Source organism: Pleurodeles waltl, chromosome 9, assembly GCF_031143425.1.
Source record: "Pleurodeles waltl isolate 20211129_DDA chromosome 9, aPleWal1.hap1.20221129, whole genome shotgun sequence".
In the NCBI taxonomy this organism is placed as follows: Eukaryota; Metazoa; Chordata; class Amphibia; order Caudata; family Salamandridae; genus Pleurodeles; species Pleurodeles waltl.
The window spans coordinates 753,908,971-753,925,953 of NC_090448.1; the positions used below are offsets into that span (position 1 = coordinate 753,908,971).

General features: G+C 42.0%; 1 protein-coding gene across 1 annotated transcript in view; it reads left to right on the top strand.

The window, feature by feature from the left end:
* Positions 1-16,983, top strand: part of PLCB3 (phospholipase C beta 3) — a 550,119-nt gene that overhangs the window by 102,040 nt on the left and 431,096 nt on the right. The window contains exon 2 of the mRNA XM_069207906.1: positions 1,395-1,472. Within this exon, the coding sequence (XP_069064007.1) occupies positions 1,395-1,472 (78 nt within the window). The remainder of the gene's footprint in view (positions 1-1,394; positions 1,473-16,983) is intronic.

A 16,983-nucleotide genomic window follows, 5' to 3' on the forward strand; every position in this document is an offset into this window, starting at 1 on the left:
ACTACTACGTCTTAATTACTGCAGGCTACAATTTATTCTGAGATATGTGCAGTTATATTACATTAAACGGTTGCAGCAAGCTTTAGCAGTTTTAGCACATTTTATGTCCATGCAGGCATGTAGTTCATATTCATTTTATATTCATTTTATTGGCTGGATTCCAGAGAGGTGGAAAGTTGGTGTGTCCAGTTGATTCCATCAGGTGTCAAATTTGCCTCTAATTGCGTCCTTCTCGTCATCTGCCTGTAACCCTGTGCCCAGTGCATGCCTGGCATTATTTTGTCAGTGTTCTGCCTGCAAGTCTGTCCCCTGCTTGAGGCCAGGATGCCAGCATCTGATCTGCTTGTGTGCCAGTGCACTGCATGTGACCTACATATGACCCTGTGGCGTGCCTGTGAACCTTACTTTTCTGATATACTGCACTACGCCTGCGGTGCGCCCATAACCAACTCATTACCTGCAAGTCTGTCTGACATGTCTGCAAGCATGTTTGCAGGTAAGCCTGACTTGGCTAGAGATGTGCCCATGATTCTGTGACCTGCACGTATGATGCTTGTGACTTGCCTGCTATGTTGTGGTCTGTCTCTGTCCTTACTGTGAACGTGAACACTTCCTGTTACCCCCCAAAAAGGCCCCTGCTCTGTCCAGTGGGAGAGCGGGGGAAATGTGCTACTGTTAGGGCTGCCTTTGCCCTTTCCAATACCCCTCTGATTTGCAAGTGCCCCGTCTGCGAGTCTTTGGCCTGACTGAGATCCTGTGGGCGTTCTGTGACCTTGTGTCCTTTTTTTTTTTTTTTTGCGGCAAGCACAAAACGCTCTGTCCCTCTTCTAATGTCTCTTTAGGGGGATTTTAACCACGCCCATGTTACGTTAGTCACTTTCATTGGTTCGTGGGCTTGCCTTTTAAAATCCACTTGTTTTCATTCATGAAGGCATGCCTACCTCATGCCCTTTCCGGTGTGTAGCCCTCCTCGAGAGCACCGGTAAATTACTGAAAACATACAAGGCTTCATGTTTTCCGTATGGTTTCTGGACTACTTCTTTTTATTTCGCAGCGGGATCGCGATGTGTTTTACACAGCGTGATTGTGCTCTTTTTTCTTTTTTTTTTTGTTCATTTAATGTGGCAAGAAAAGTTTTTGGTTAGGAGTTTACAGTGCTAAAATAGCTCTAACTTGACGTAATGCGAGACCCGTTATATTGCAAATGCTTGTTTTCTTGCTGCTAACTCCTGACTTTGTTCTGCTCTTTGGATTGTGTTCTATCTTAGACGTGTAGCATATTTGGTACGTATTTGTGACTTATGTACACCTACTTCATGCCCATAACATGCCAACAAGTCTCTGACTTGCCTGTTACTTTTCTGTAATGTCTCCTCTCTCTCTCTCCCTTCTAGGAACCTACAAGCCGCAACCTAATCACCCTGAAGGTGGATCCCCAGGGGTTTTTCCTGTACTGGAGCGGGCCAAACATGGTAGGAGGAGGGACTCTATTCATATATAAATACGAACACACACCCACACTCGCCCTTTCTCTCTCTCCCTCTCTTTCTCGCTCTGTGTTTATTTTTGCATGTGATTGCTTAAAATCGATGGCACTATAGTTATGGGCCTGGTGATTCTAGGACTTGAAGAATTTGTGGTGCTGTCTCTCGAGAGCTTGCCGGACTGCATGCACTTTGGTGACTGGTACATTAATCCAGAAGTTGTTACTTTTATGGCTCGAGGGGTTAGGGAACTGGCAAATGGGATACTCACACGGGGTCCGGGTGGACCCAAGGGGTGGCTCCTCAATTTGGGTGGAGGGGCATTAACCCCCCCCCCCCTTTACACACACCACCACCACCAGCTGCAAGCCTTTTACCAAACAACCATAATAAACTTTGTTTATTATGGTTGTTTGGTAAAAGGGCAGGGCCACGGGGGGATGAGCAGTGAGGGGAGTGTTCAGCATTCCCCCTCAGAGCGCATGTGTGTCTTGGGTCAGCCAAACACACATGCGCAGTAGGCTCTCTCCAGCCCAGCAATGCAGTTGCGGGGCTTGAGAGAGTCTGCACAGGCTCCCACTCTGCCTGGGAGTGCCCTGGTATGGGCGCTCCTAGCCAATTCTGAAGCTGCTCTGAGCAGCGTCAGGATTGGCCGCAGGGCAGGCTGGGAGCCTGTGCCTGCAGCGAGGAGACGGAGGAGGGGAGCAGCGCACGGCGTTAAGGTAAGTGTTTTTTAAAAAATATTAGTTTTAATTTTATTTTAATTACCCCCCTGGGCGCCACCCCGCCCCTTCTCCTTGCCGCAAGCCGCTCCTGTATTAGACCAGGCTGCAGAGCTTTCATCTCTATAATGAGACACTTAGTGCTGGGATACAGGTAGGTGCTCCTGATTGTTATAGAGACAATGCTACTGGATTTAGAAGATTCTATGTCAATGGTATATTCCACATATTTATTGATTCACCACTCTTGCCGCACTATCCAAACATCTGCTTACTTTAAAAAAACAAAAAAAGGATTTAGATCAATCTGATAAAAAGTTACTAAAAGGAGAAGCCTTATACAGTTCTGCTCTGTGGCAAATCCTTGGTCAAGGTTAACTTGTCACCTTGAAATTGCTGATTACTGCATTTAGGTGTTACTAATGAGGTCATGATGTTGTCCAGACAGCATTAATGTGTGTTATAATTATAAAGTGGCTAAATAAACAGTGCCACCTAGTGTGCAGTATTATAATACAAAATGTGTCTGTTCCTGCACCATAATTTATTGAATTCTGTTTCATAATTTGTTCCTCCATCACTGCATAATTCCACAAGCTTTTGTCATAGAAGTCAGCGTGTAACTTTTAGGACTAGATGGGGGTAGTGGGTTGGTACTTATCAATCCTCTACCCTCTAGGGCTGGACGGTCTCATTGGTTTGGCACACAATGCCAAATTCACTTGTTGGCATGATTGGAATGGATTGCTCTTTGGAGACTGTGGGCCATGACGGGTCTCCTCAATACACTTGACCTCTAGATTTCTCTTTCTAACACATACTGTCTCTCACTCTCACACTCTCCGAATCTCTTATCCGATCTCTCTTCCTTTCCTGTTCATTGAGCATGGGGCTGGGTCAGCTTAATTCAACCATTGCCTGTCTTCATTGTGAGATAAGGCTCTCAGATTACAGTTCTCAGCAACAGTTTTGATGTTGGGGACCAACCCGAACAAACCACGGAAATAGAACATTTGCATTATGGTAATTCCTGTGAGGCTCTATTAGAGGGGAGTTTATTCTTATGACAACTGTAAGTTTCTACATATTTGTAATTTTTTTTATGGGGGGGCCTTGTGGCAACACAGTAGGTCTGAGTTGATTACGGTGACAAGCCAATGTTAAAGGTTAATGGCATCATTGTTTATTATGAAAAGTTATCATAAAAGCAGTAGAACTGACATTTTGATTGTGAAATGCTTGTGCTAGTCAATAGGCATTCAGTGATGAATTAATACTTTGTATTAAAGTTTACATGTAGGTTTTTTTTTACATGGAATCTCTCAGTATGAAATAGTAGGCAAGGGATTTGGTGTTTGTATCCCCCTTTTTACAGACTGATTGCAGAAGAGCTGCACTATGATAATCTTTGGAAGACCCTCTTAGGAGAGACAGTGTTTTACTTTACATTCTGTAGATTTGTTAACTTGTATTTTATGACTCTATGCCTAGCAGTTGCTTAACCAGAAAGCTTACATTCGGTGCAGTAGACTGAGCTTCTTACGGTAAGAAGCAAATGATAAGAGCTAAAGGCCTAGATTGTTCACTAGGAAAAAAAGTATTTGTGATGTGATAGATCAGATCTGTTTATTATGAAAATTTATGACAAAGGCAGCCCTAATTTATATATAGCACATACTTTAAAAGTCAATAGACCTTTCAGGGCGGATTGTTTTTGCACAGATTTAAAGCTTGAAATCAAGTATTTTCTTATCTGAAATCTCACTGAACATCATTACAGGAGGGATTTCGATGTTGATACTCCCACTGAAAAACCCTAGGGGTAGAAGTTTTGTACTGTCTTGCTAGAATTGTTTCAGAAGGCCTGACAGGCTTTGCAATCTACCAAGACCTTGTAATAAAACAAATCAATAAATAATACATACACTTATATATAAAAATATGCATATTCATTAAGATGCAAAGAAGGCCTTTGCGTCAATGCTGTTCTAATATGGGTCTATTTGAGTGTCATTTATAATCTACTTTCATTCATGACGGCATACTGCATGTGGTAATGGTTCAGTCCACATCAGTTATTTCCTCTCTTGTCTTGCGAATGACCGCATTTTCTGATGTTGTGCACAATTACATGAAGATGAATGGGCTTCAGTGTCAGGGTTGATTGGCTGGCTGTTTAGTTTTCAATTATTCCTTTAATAGTTCCACTTTCATTTCTTTGCTTCTCCTCTTTTTACCCCATTTCTTAGGTTTTGCCTGCATGTGCGCTTGCGCACCTGCTTGCAAAAGCCTTTGTTGGTTAAAAAAAACTTTAAATGGGCTTGGAACTAGCCTCTTATTACCTGAACTTACCATTAGCTTACTCCAACGTCGCTCTGAATTACCTGCTTCGGATTGGCCAGCACTTCGTCTTCACGTCACTTCCTGTCTTCGTCTTCTTCTCTGATCCTGCTGTCGAGTTGCTTGTGGACCGAGTACTCCTTCCAGTCACTTAATATTGGACACTGGCCAGGGTCCTTCCCACTGGCTGTGACGATGAAGGTACTTCTTTTTTCTTGCGTGCCGTCTTCTTTCTTCGTTGACATTTTCCTTCTTCACTGACATTTTCCTTCTTCACTGACATCTTCTCTGTCTTCTTTCTTCGTTGCCGTCAGTCTTCTTTTTTTTCTGCATGCCCTCTTCTGTCTTTGCTGTCTTCTTTACTGCGTGCCATCTTCTCATGTCTTCGGTCTTCCTCCGTCTTCTGTCTTCTCATGCCTTCACTCTTCTCCCGTCTTTTCTCTTCTCCCGTCTTTTCTCTTCTCCCATCTTCACTCTTCAGTCTTCTCTCTTGTCTTCCCTCTTCTTCCATTTTCTGTCTTCTTCCGTCTTCTCTCTTCTTCCGTTTTCTGTCTTCCTCCGTGTTCTGCCGTCTTCTTCCGCCTTTCCCGCATGCCAATACGTTTTTACCTTTGTCTTTTGTTCTAGGTAACTGGCTTAAAAATATTAGAAAATTGTTATAATAATGTTTGTTTTTAATTTAATAAAACACACATTATCATTACATTTTTCAAATATTTGTAAACCAGTTACATATAAAAAAGACAAAGGCGAAAACTTTTGGCTTTGCCAATGCTAGTTTATAAGAGAATTCTAGAGCTCCCTAGGCAGTGACAACAGGCTGCCTTCTTGCTGTTCATTTAATCTCCAGTCTGCTGCATCCCATGTGTTTACTTCCTCTAAACCAGTTGACCATTATCGAATGCTATTGTTCATAGTGTACCATTGTTTTACCATTCTAAGATATGCAGGTCATTGGTTCTAAACATGGTGACTAAACTGACACTTTAAGGCTACAATAGATTATGTATGATTCTACTGCAAGACAGGCACCTGCTGCTACATTTAGTTTCTTTATTGCAAGCATATGTATGCTATGTTTAGACCGTAGTGCCCTTCCTTTTCAGGGTTGAGCCTGTGATAGCATGCGCTATGAGACACTATGGTTAACAAAAAGGGCTTGGAGCCCACCCTTTGACTACCATTTGTTGGCTTACCTGGCACTCGTCTATAAACTTCATAATTGATCACTGCTTGCCCACCATAATTTATTTTCCTTTCTGCGGAGCAGCGACCAGTGACTCATAGATCCAACTTAATCAGTGCTCCTCCGCTGCTCCAGAGGTGATTGACATACTATTGTGTTCCTTTTAAATTCTAGTGCCCTACAAACAGAAGGGGTGTGACTGGCAAAAATGCACCCAGCAAGACAAACAAAATTGTGAAGTTTTGTTTTCAATAGTTCACTTTCTTTTATTTTGCCAAGTCTTTTCTCACTTTGCACCTATGTTTTGGTTTGTTTTTGCTCATGGACGCTGTTCTCAAAAGTTGATGACTATCTTGCTCTAAATTTGCATAGCGACATTGTTCTTTCTTTTGTGTAATTTCCGAAATTATGCTTTAACACGTAATCGTGCAATACACCCCAATCCATCCCAATCCAATCTGCCCCATGCCAGTTTACCCCAACTCACCCCAATCCAATCCACCCCATTCAATCCAGTCCATCCCAGATCAAATCCACCCCACACTAATCCAATCCACCACAGACCAGTCCAGTCCACCCCAATCCACTCCACCCCACTCCAGTCCAAACCACTCACCCCAACCCAGTCCACTCCAGTCCACCACACTTCAGTCTTCCCAGCCCACCCCAGTCCAATCTGCCACAATCCGATCCACCCCACTCCAATTCACCCCCCTTCAGTCCTATTCCCCCACCCCACTCCAGTCCTATACACCCCACTCCAGTCCAATCCACTCCGCTCCTCCCCACACCAGTCCAGTCCAACCCTCTCCAATCCAGAACAATCAACCCCACTCAAATCCAGCCCAATCCAATTGAACTGAATCCAATCAACCCCACTCCAGTCTAATCCACCCCACTCCACCAAGCCCACTCCAATCCAGTTCACCCACACCAATCCAATCCACCCCACTCCAACCCAATGGCCCAGTCTACCCCACCCCATTCCAATCCAGCCCAATCCAATCAAGCCCAATCCAGTCTATCCCAATCCATACACCCTACTCCAATCCAGTCCAACCCGCTCCAATCCACCCCACTCCAGTCCACCTTAATCCACCCCACCCCACTCCAATCCACCCACTCCATTCTAATCCAACCTACGTTATTTCAGTCCAGCCCACCCACTCAAATCCAATCTAACCCAGTCCGCTCCATTCAAATCCAATACAGTCCACCTACTCCAATCCACCCTACTTCAGTCCATCCACTTAAATCCATTCCACCATATTCCAATACAAGCCATCTCATTCCAATCCACCTCTCGAGTGCAATCCAGTCCTCCTTACTCCACCCCACCGCAATCCACCCCACTCCAAACCACCTTAATCCACCCCACTCCAATCCATTTCTTCCCACTTAAAACTACCTTGATCCACCCCACTCCAATCCACCCAAACCCACTCCAGTCCAATTTGCCCCACTCCAATTGACTCCACTCCAGCCCACCCCTCTTAATCCAGATCACTCCACTCCATTCCACCCCACCCCACAGTCCAACTCAATCTAATGCACCCCTACCCAATCCAATCCACCCCCCCCCCTCCGTCCATCCCACTCCGGTCCAATCCATCCCATTCCTGTCCAAGCCCCCCCCAGTCAAATCCATTCCAATTCTCCCCACCCCAGTCCAGTTGACCCAATCCAATCCACCCCACCCCACCCCACTCCAGTCCAGTCCATTCCAGTGCACCACAGTCCATCCCACTCCACTCCAAAGAATCTAATCCACCCCACCCCACTTTGTCACTCCACTCTACAACACTTCACTCTACAACACTCTGCCACTGAACTCTACTCCCCTCTACTCAACTCTACAACACTGTACTCCTCCTACTCCACTCAACAACACACCACTAACTTTTAGCCGTGCTGAAGAGTTTCCATACTGGTGTACAACATGGCAAAAACACATTGCCAAAGCCAATAACATTTGTATAGGCGCGACCTATTGGCTTTGCCAATGCTTGTTTCTGCTTGTCTTCTTTTCATTTATCTAGCATCTGTTGTTTCATTTGTGTATGTTTTATTGTGGTTGTCTCAGAGGGTGAATAGAAGAGTAAGTCAGTGGATGAATGAATTGATTAATGAGTGGAAAGCGGCATAATGGTGTGCATGTATGATAACTTAATAAGTGCCTAAACCCATCAGTGATGGAAGGCGCTTTGATTTTTGAGCCAGACGTATTGGCATTGACAATGTTTTTATGAATTTCTTTTTTGCATTTTATTTATTTTTAAAAACTATTTTATTAGTTTTTTCCTCAAACAGAATGCCCACTGCCTTTAGACCACCTTTAAATGACGGCATGTTTACTTAGTGGGCCAATCTCTGGTTTCATTTGTGTGTGTTTTTAAAATTCTTTTTGTGATGAGTCATTTTTTACTTGTTATTTATGCCAGTGCGTGTTAAAATAGTCCTACCACGCCCTGCTGTAGTCCTCGGGCATCTCCGGTTAACCTGGGTGCTCTTGTATTCTTTTTCTTTTTTCTCATTCCCCTGCCACTCCTACTTCCCTTGCTCCGGTCAGTACCGGTAGTTGTCTCCTATTCTCATATGGCTGCCATGGGCATCAGTTGTGTAACACTAGCCCCCGGAGCCTCCGTGGTGCGGGGGCCCCCGAGCTTCAGGGATCCCCCTCCTGTACTGTGCATGGATGGCGGGCTCCTGGCCTGAGAGCTCTAGGTTGGGTCAGTGGGGGGGGGCTCCTTTATGTATTTTGCGGGGGCCCTCTAGTTTTGTCACGCCACTGATGGGCATAGCAGATCTTGGTGTATTTCTTCTTCTCCCACTGTAAAAAGCAGTGTAAGTTCTGTGTGCTGTCCGAGGCTTGATTAAGTGTGTACCTGTAAGAAGCACAGACGTATTCCACTTCCCTGAACTGCAGACATTTTCTCCAGGGTTGGACTGGCCTACAGGCAGGGCCACTGGAATTCTACAATTGTGCGGCCACTGCAATTTTTGAAAAATATAGATGTGCCGCATTTGCCACATAATCCATCTTTTCCATCATAGCCTGCAGATTTTAACAAAAAAACATGCTTCTAGCTCAAAAGGTTCGAAAGTTACTAAAAATGCAGTGGCACGCTTTGCCACACAGTGGAAGGCCCTTTGTAAAGGTTGACTAGTTACATTTTTATTGCTTATTACTATGTTTGGGTGTTAAACTGAAATTAATGAGGATCAGCCAATGCCCAGACAATATTAACACGTTTTAAAATGACAAAATAATGAAATACTATAACAAAATGTGCCACATGCTGCATAAGTTACCTTGTCTTGCTGCATAATTTACTCAACTCTGCCACATAATTTGCCCCTTCCCTGCTGCCTAATTCCAGTGGTCTTGCCTATAGGGAAATTGGACAGCGCCCGATGGGCTGGTCTGACAAGTCAGTGTGTCGGACGGTTTTCGTAGTAGTTTGTAGGCCTTTTTATGGCCCAGTTTTTAGGTCGCAGCCTACCAGACAGGCCAGCTGTTTGGTATGTGAAAGACATCTTGGGGAGTTCCAGAAAGTTGACCTAGAAATGCATTGTGTCTGTTGCCTGCCATTGGCTTTGCAACTCACGTTTTCTAGCTTTCAGTTTGCTGGCTTTATTTACTTTAGGCTCCCCAGCTCCTGTTTGTGCCTCACCTTGCCAAAGCCTTGTTTACAGTATTCTTCAAGAAACTGTTTTTCTCTACTAAACAGGCCTGCAAATCTTGTTCTTATCTCCTCAAATTTACTGGGTATTCAAAGACTGAGGTCAAACGTTAAGCTGTGTGCTTGAGGGAGCCTGGTGCTTATTTTGCTTTCGGCTGACTTCAAAGAGAGAGCGTTTTCAGGAAAGAGGAACACAGCATGCTTTCAGTATGGAGCCCTCTTGTACCTTTTTTAAAATTTCATTTTGAACATACCCATTTCAAAAGGTATCTCATTCTTCAGCTGCACAAAACATTTGCCTTTCATTTGTGGGGCATGAAGTTCACTAATGACATTGTCAGGGCGAGTGGAAGCATGAACATTTCTACTATCATGTTTGAAAACTACTCCTTACAAAAAAAAAAAAAACTTGCACTGATTTAGTCTGATGTACTAGTACTTCTAAGATGAAACAGTTCTGCTTGTGAATAAAATACATTTTTGTTTTTTTTCATATTTAACAGATTTTTGCAAAGTGTCTTTACAAATAACGGTGGGCCAAACATTACCTGTGCAGGACACACTAGTTATTTGCTTTCTTTCACATAGATTGCCTTGTAAATAAATACTTGCCGGTTTTGAACAGGGAGCCACATGCATAGGTCAGGAGCGTGCTTGCAGCCCCCAGGCTATAGATCTACAGGGACGTTACAGTATAGATTATACAGCAGTGCTCGTTTGGTGCAGCATAGCTGCAAGTAACAAAAAATGTCATAACGCGGTCAATGCTGGCTGTGTCATAAAGCTTTTTATCTTTATTTTCAGCCGTTTGCAACATGGCTAAAAAAAATTGGCAAAGCCAATAGATCTCGCCTAGGCAAGACTTATTGGCTTTGCCAATGCTTGTTACTGCTGATTTCCCTGCTATCGCCACAAACATTACTAACAGCAAAGACAAATGCATGCGTTCTCCCATACCATATAAAATATACATACAGGTTGTCTTTAGAATCTGGAAACTGGCCTGATTTACAAATGTGGGGCACTTTTTTAGCTATCTGGTTCGCTAATCTGGGCCACTTTTATTTTGGTGACCAGGCCTATTTTTTTGTCCCAGTCCGATAATAATTTCCACTTCTAACAGATCTTAGTGGTCTTTTAGATAATGAAATGTTTATTGCAGCACCAAATATACATCACACAGTTACAACCACACTTATCCAAATTGATGAACATTTGCAAACTTAGTTTGGTTGAAGGAAGTGTGTTAAGGAGGTGATTAGGGCTGCCTCTCCAGCAGTCTTTCTTTTTGACACTTCTTTCCTGTACTTCCCCACTGATATTCACTTTTGTATCCATCTCTCCCCTCCCTCTTTTTCCCACTTTCTCCACCTTACTCTCATATTTGCCCCCATTATCCTCTGGCTCACCCCTGCAGCAGAGTGAAAACAGGCTATGACAAAGCCCCTCATTTTTAAAGCAAACAAATATGGCCAGCTCTAATGTTAACACTTAAGGAAAATATTGTCTTGGCTACTGGTCCAGTTAATCCAGCTGGAGGGAGAGGGGGTGTGGCGGAATAGAAGGTTATAGAGGGAGCAATGCAAGAGAGGTGGGCAGCATGAGGTAGAGCGTTATGTGAGGCTGTAAGAAATTAGAAGAGACTTTAAAGGGCCAAGTAGAGTATGAAAGAGAAAGAAATAAGAAATGGTAAAGGGAATGAGACATGGATGAGATTATGAAGGAGAATGAGATATGAAACAGAAAGGGATAAAGGACTAGAAGGGAAGTGGGAAAGACTGGGAAAAGAGTGCTGGAGCACTGGCGTCCCAGAAAATTTCTACTCTCCAGTTCCGGGCTCAACAGCCACCAGCGCTTGGGGTGAGACACCAATACCAATCTCACCTACGAGGTTGACTGGATCTTTGGACTTGGCAAAGAGTGTAGTAGTCATAATCATTTAATAGCAAATCAATGACGTTATGTCACAAATAATATTAAACACCACAACAATTTAAACTCTAAATCAAACTCCAAACCGAGTAAAGTTTCAAAGCTTTATTACAATCCCAAAATCAATGTTACTTAGATGGTTCGCAAAACCAAATTTATAACCATACATGAAAAGATTAAATCTTCTAAACATCAACACTGTTAGATTAGCAACAATACAAAAAGCGCATGATTATTAACATTCAAAGCAGATGATGGTGACATCAGTAAATCATCATAATACAGTTTTCACAATTAATTTCAGAGCTGGGCCACTCTTAACATGATATGAGTGTTTTGTAGAACTTAGTAAGGTATTTGTTCTAAGCTCCAGACCTCTGTGAGGACGAAGTGTTCCAGGGATGTCAGTTGCAGCTTGACTGGTGGAGAAACAGCTGAGTTGTCGTAGAAGAAGAGAGTAAATAAGCTTACGAATAACTTACCTTCAATCTTGTTGAGTTTCGAGTAGAAGTCAAAGTACAAGATTTTTTAGCGACGAGTTGGCCAGTCAGTGACTGTACGACATGGAGCTGTAATCCATTGCGTCGCAGCAGGGAGACGAAGTCTAGAGCAAGTGGATAGAGTTCAGGGCGACATTGGATGAAGGACACAGACAGTGGTTCCATTTCTGGTGGCTGTTTTTGAGGTGGTTGTGCAAAATTCAGACTTATGCGAAAGGCTCAGCTCGAGCAAGTGCGCAAGCTGACATTTTACCTCAACTGAGACGTCATTGATGTACCCATGTCATACGCATGTGTAGCCGCCATCTTAGATACAATCATTTTCATGTAATACTTGAGGGCAAACGCCTTTTTGAGTGTGGATTACAAAGGTGATATGCACACCATTCTTCCACGAATTATATTTATTGTTCTATGTTCGGGACACCGTTCCAGAGGTTAGGTCCACAGTTTGGACCAGCGACAAAACCTGTCAATCTGAGTCCTAGGAACGTGCTTCCCAGGGGGCCCTTTCTCAAATTGGGGATGGGTGACCTCATGTAACCAGTGTACTTAAATGTAAGTTACCGGTTTCTCTACCCTATTAGAGGTGGTTATTTCTTTTTCTCTTGTATTTTGTGAAGAGGTGATTCATTTTTGGTCCTGATGAAGCGTCAATGGATCCGGATGGACCGATAGATGCGAAACATGTTGACCTGTTCCTAAAGGCCCTATAAAAACCTGGAGCCCTTAGAACTATGTGAAAGTACCACGAGCATTATACTCTACATATGACTTTCAATTTTTGTTTTTAACCTTGGTCTTCATCTTCATTATACTGATTAAAATTATGATGTTGTTTGGAAGATGAATAACCAATTTTAATCAACTCTTTTTGACCTCTTTTTTGCACTGGTGCTTGAATGTAAGCATCTTTGACTGTATAACAGATTTTACAAGTCTTGATTAGATGAATATGGTCTAGAGCCCCCCGTTTGGGGTGCCCGCCAGGCATTGCAGTGCCAGCTTGGTGTGGAGCATTTCCCGATGATGATACTATTCATCCATTGTGATGCTTGAGGGCTCTTGCTCCTGAGACCCGTGGTCCCCTAGGATGATATGTAATTTTTGGAACAGTGTACTTTATATATTTGACTATAGTTTGGGAGATCGTACACTGGACCACTCAACCTCCCGGTCCCTCCCCCAATTTGTTTCTTGAGACGTCATTGATGTACACATGTCATACGCACGTGTAGCCGCCATCTTAGATACAATCATTTTCATGTAATACTTGAGGGCAAACGCCTTTTTGAGTGTGGATTACAAAGGTGATATGCACACCATTCTTCCACGAATTATATTTACGCGTGTTACATCAGTGACAAGCATACCACAGTTTTTGGACACGCTTTACGTGCACACATCAGCGTTTGTATGCACTTTCCTACGTGTGTTCCTTCGGAGACACGCACACCTAATGAACTGCAACGGTGACATGCACAACTGAATGAAAAGCTTTTTTACATCCTTGACATTTCAGTAGGATTTAAAAAAAAAAAAAACATTATGCCTGCTGAGTATAACAACAATTTACTTTTGCACACTTATAGGTAACTTGTTTTTTTGTCTATGTGGATTGCGCACACACACCCCCACTGCCTGATTTTTGTTATTAATTGATTATATCTTTTAACATTATTGCAAACGCATATGATATATATATACATATATGGTGCGCGAATATCTATAGTCAGTATGCAAGCTCAGAGTGCCATTGTGTCACTACCAATTTTCAGTTCCAAACCAGGACCATTTTCTATGGAGTGAGAGGACTGGATAAGCATGTTTGAAACATACATTGAAGCCATGGATATTACAAAGTTCAGTGTGACATGAAAGAAGACATTGTTGTTGAATAATCTAGGTAAGAAGGGGCAACACATTTTTAAGTACTTATCTAATGCCACCTTCCCCAACGGTTATCCGATGGAACATGTCTATGAAGAAGCAAAGACAAGTCTGGAATTAAGATTTGGAAAGAAGTCAACATAGTATTAAATCCCTACAAATGTTACACTTATCCACAAAAAGAATCTGAATCTATATATGAATTTGAAACAAAATTAAGAGAGTTGAAGATAAAATTTATATTTGGTGCAATGTCCGAAGAGTTAGTTCGAGACCAGTTGATAGTACATTGTAGATGTAAGATAACACAGGAATATTGATGGGCTGCTAGAAATCCATCTCTTAAAGATGCCGATGACATAGCAAAGATAGTAGAACAGTCACAACTGTACTAGCGAGAACTAAAAAAAACAGAAAGTACAAGTAGTGCGGTATCCACAATTGATAAAGAGAACAGTGATGTTGACGAAATAGTCAAATTAAGTCGAGCAACTACCAAGACGAAGCAAGCAGCCAGAGCAGCGGTAGCAACTCCCATACAGCTGATTTTTGCAAATGAATAACCATAAATAAGGAATGGTGCAAATGTGGCCACAGGGATCACTTTGCAGCAGTATATAAACAGGGAAACAAAACAAAGGTGACCATAGTTGAAGAGGATAATATAACAACTGAAAAACAAAATAGAATTCTCTGTATTGGGGATGGGGATACAGTGCAAGGAAGGAAGAACAGACCTAAAGCGGAGTTCAGAGTCAATGGGTGTGCAGGAGAACTCATGATTGACTCAGGATTCATGTACATGATTATCCCAAAATCCATGTTCTTGAGTCATTGGAAGGGCATTGATCTACATCCTAAAGATAGTAATACTGTAGGATATCAGGGTGCGAAAATAGACATTGTAGATTATATGGAAACAAGTGTGAATTTGGGGGAGAGTGATTAGAGGCAAAGTGTATGTGGCAGAAAAGGGTCCACCGATTTTAGGATGGATGCACCAGTATGATTTAAACATTGTAGTTAACCCCAGAGCACATAACCAACTGATAGTTGAGGACCTCACTTTGTCTGACATCATAGAGGAGGCTAAAGAGGTAGTTAGGGAGAAATCGAGGTACTTGAAGTGATATATACATAAAATATTTTAAAACCGAATGCCATTCCTGTACAACATAAAATGCATAGGATTCCCCTTGTGGCATGAGCACCAGTGTAAGAGATGCTTGATGAAATGCTGGCAACTGGGGTAATCAAACCTATTGAGACTTCCAGATGGATATCCCCTGTGGTCATTACTGAGAAGACCGATTTCAAATATAGGTTTTGTGTGGATTTGAGATCTCCTAACCAAAGTGTGGTAGTGGACACATACCAGTTGCCAAATATAAATTAATTAGTTCTAGCTCTGAGTGGGGGAGGGTATTTTTCCAAATTAGATCTGAAGAAAGCCTACCACCAGCTCAAGCTACATGAAGAGTCAAAACAGCTGACAGCCTTCATTACCCTGGGAGGCATGTTTCAGTTTATGCTATTAGGTTTTGGTTTTAAGTTCCTCAGCAAGCATATTCCAACGTAGGATGAGTGAACTGTTTAGGGGAATGTCGAACAACCCTTACTGTCAGGATGATATATTGAATATGTATTTGTTCTAAGTTCCAGACATATGTGAGGTTAGAGTGTTCCAGGGATGTCGGTTGCAGCCAGACCGGTGGAGGAACAGCTGTGTTGTCATATAGGAAGAGAGTAAATAAACTTCAGAATAACTTACCTTTAATCTTGTTGAGTTTCGAGTAGAAGTCCAGGTACAAGATAATACTAACCAGAATTGTGACTTGTGTGTGTGGGAACGGGCAAACACATACGGACAAAAGCAAAAAAAACAAAAGAAAGACAAAAATAATTTGGAAAAAACATCCAACTAGAATAACTCACAGCAAACATATGGTAGTGCAGGTTACTTTCGGAAAAGGAAACAAGAAACCACATTTAGTTATACCTCTCCTCGTGGGGCAGCATACAGCATGATTCATCAATACAGGGCAGTCACTATCTTTTGACATTAGTTGACAGCAGCATGAGGACAGTGGAGAACACAAGCTGCACATAGGACAGATTAGCAGTTCAGAATTAGCTGGCCTTAATCGGACTGAACCACTTAACAGAATAGGGCAGATGAGGACTATGATCAGGAAACTCCTAGAATATGAATGTAAAAGAGCAGGCTTAAGCAGGAACAGACAAACTCAAACAAAGTTCTAAACAGTGCCAAGCAGGGGCGAAGACTGATGAAGACTCTCAGGACAGACTGTCTTCAAGAAGGTTCTGAGGGGATATGACTCCCATTCTGAAGTTATTCACTAATTAAAATACCCACAATTCATTCATTGGTTCTTCAGGTGGGCACATTCTTGGCGTCAGTTTCAGCATCCTGTCACTGTAGATGACAGCACCAAGTTCTGATACTTTTAAGAATCTTCTCAGCAAAAGTGTGTTGTTTGCTATACAACTCAATACAGTTCTGCTCAAATATTACATTTTCTAATAATTTGCTACTTGCAGTTCTTTTCACACAATCCACAATAAACTAAACTTGTATTCTTTCAAATGAACACTGTGATTTCCTGTTCCGTTTGACAGCTAGAACAAATAGTGTTACATTATTGCATCTGAAACATGTCTCTTGCCTACTGTACAATAGGATATTCAACATTACATTAGCTGCCTCGGTAAAGAATTCAGGTCAGTGGGGCAAAATAAATAAGTGATTTGCCATTGCGGATTCAAAATGAATCTTCAGGCCTTGTCAAGATAAGAAACCTAAATGCACATTAATACATTATTAAAACCTATTGCGCACCTTACAATTCATGTATGCAAAGCAAATTATTTAATTTCAAATATTATTCATGTTATGTCAAAGAAAATGTAAACATATATTTATTTTTCTTCACAGGTTAATGGAATTCATTTAATTCAATACAAGTGTGTTTAATTCATATTCATTTAATACTCATCAGACATTTTATTTCTACTGTTTCTACCTAAAAATACTTTCATATTAATAATTCACACATTTATGAACGTACAATAATGTCATGTTAAACTTGGTGTCAAAATACGAATGGTAGGCACAAATGTCCAGCACATTTCAAACATGCACATTTTAATTTCTACATTATTTTCTCTGTTGGACTTTTGTAACTACAGATTTATTAGCTGCCATATGTTACTTCTATGCTGCTA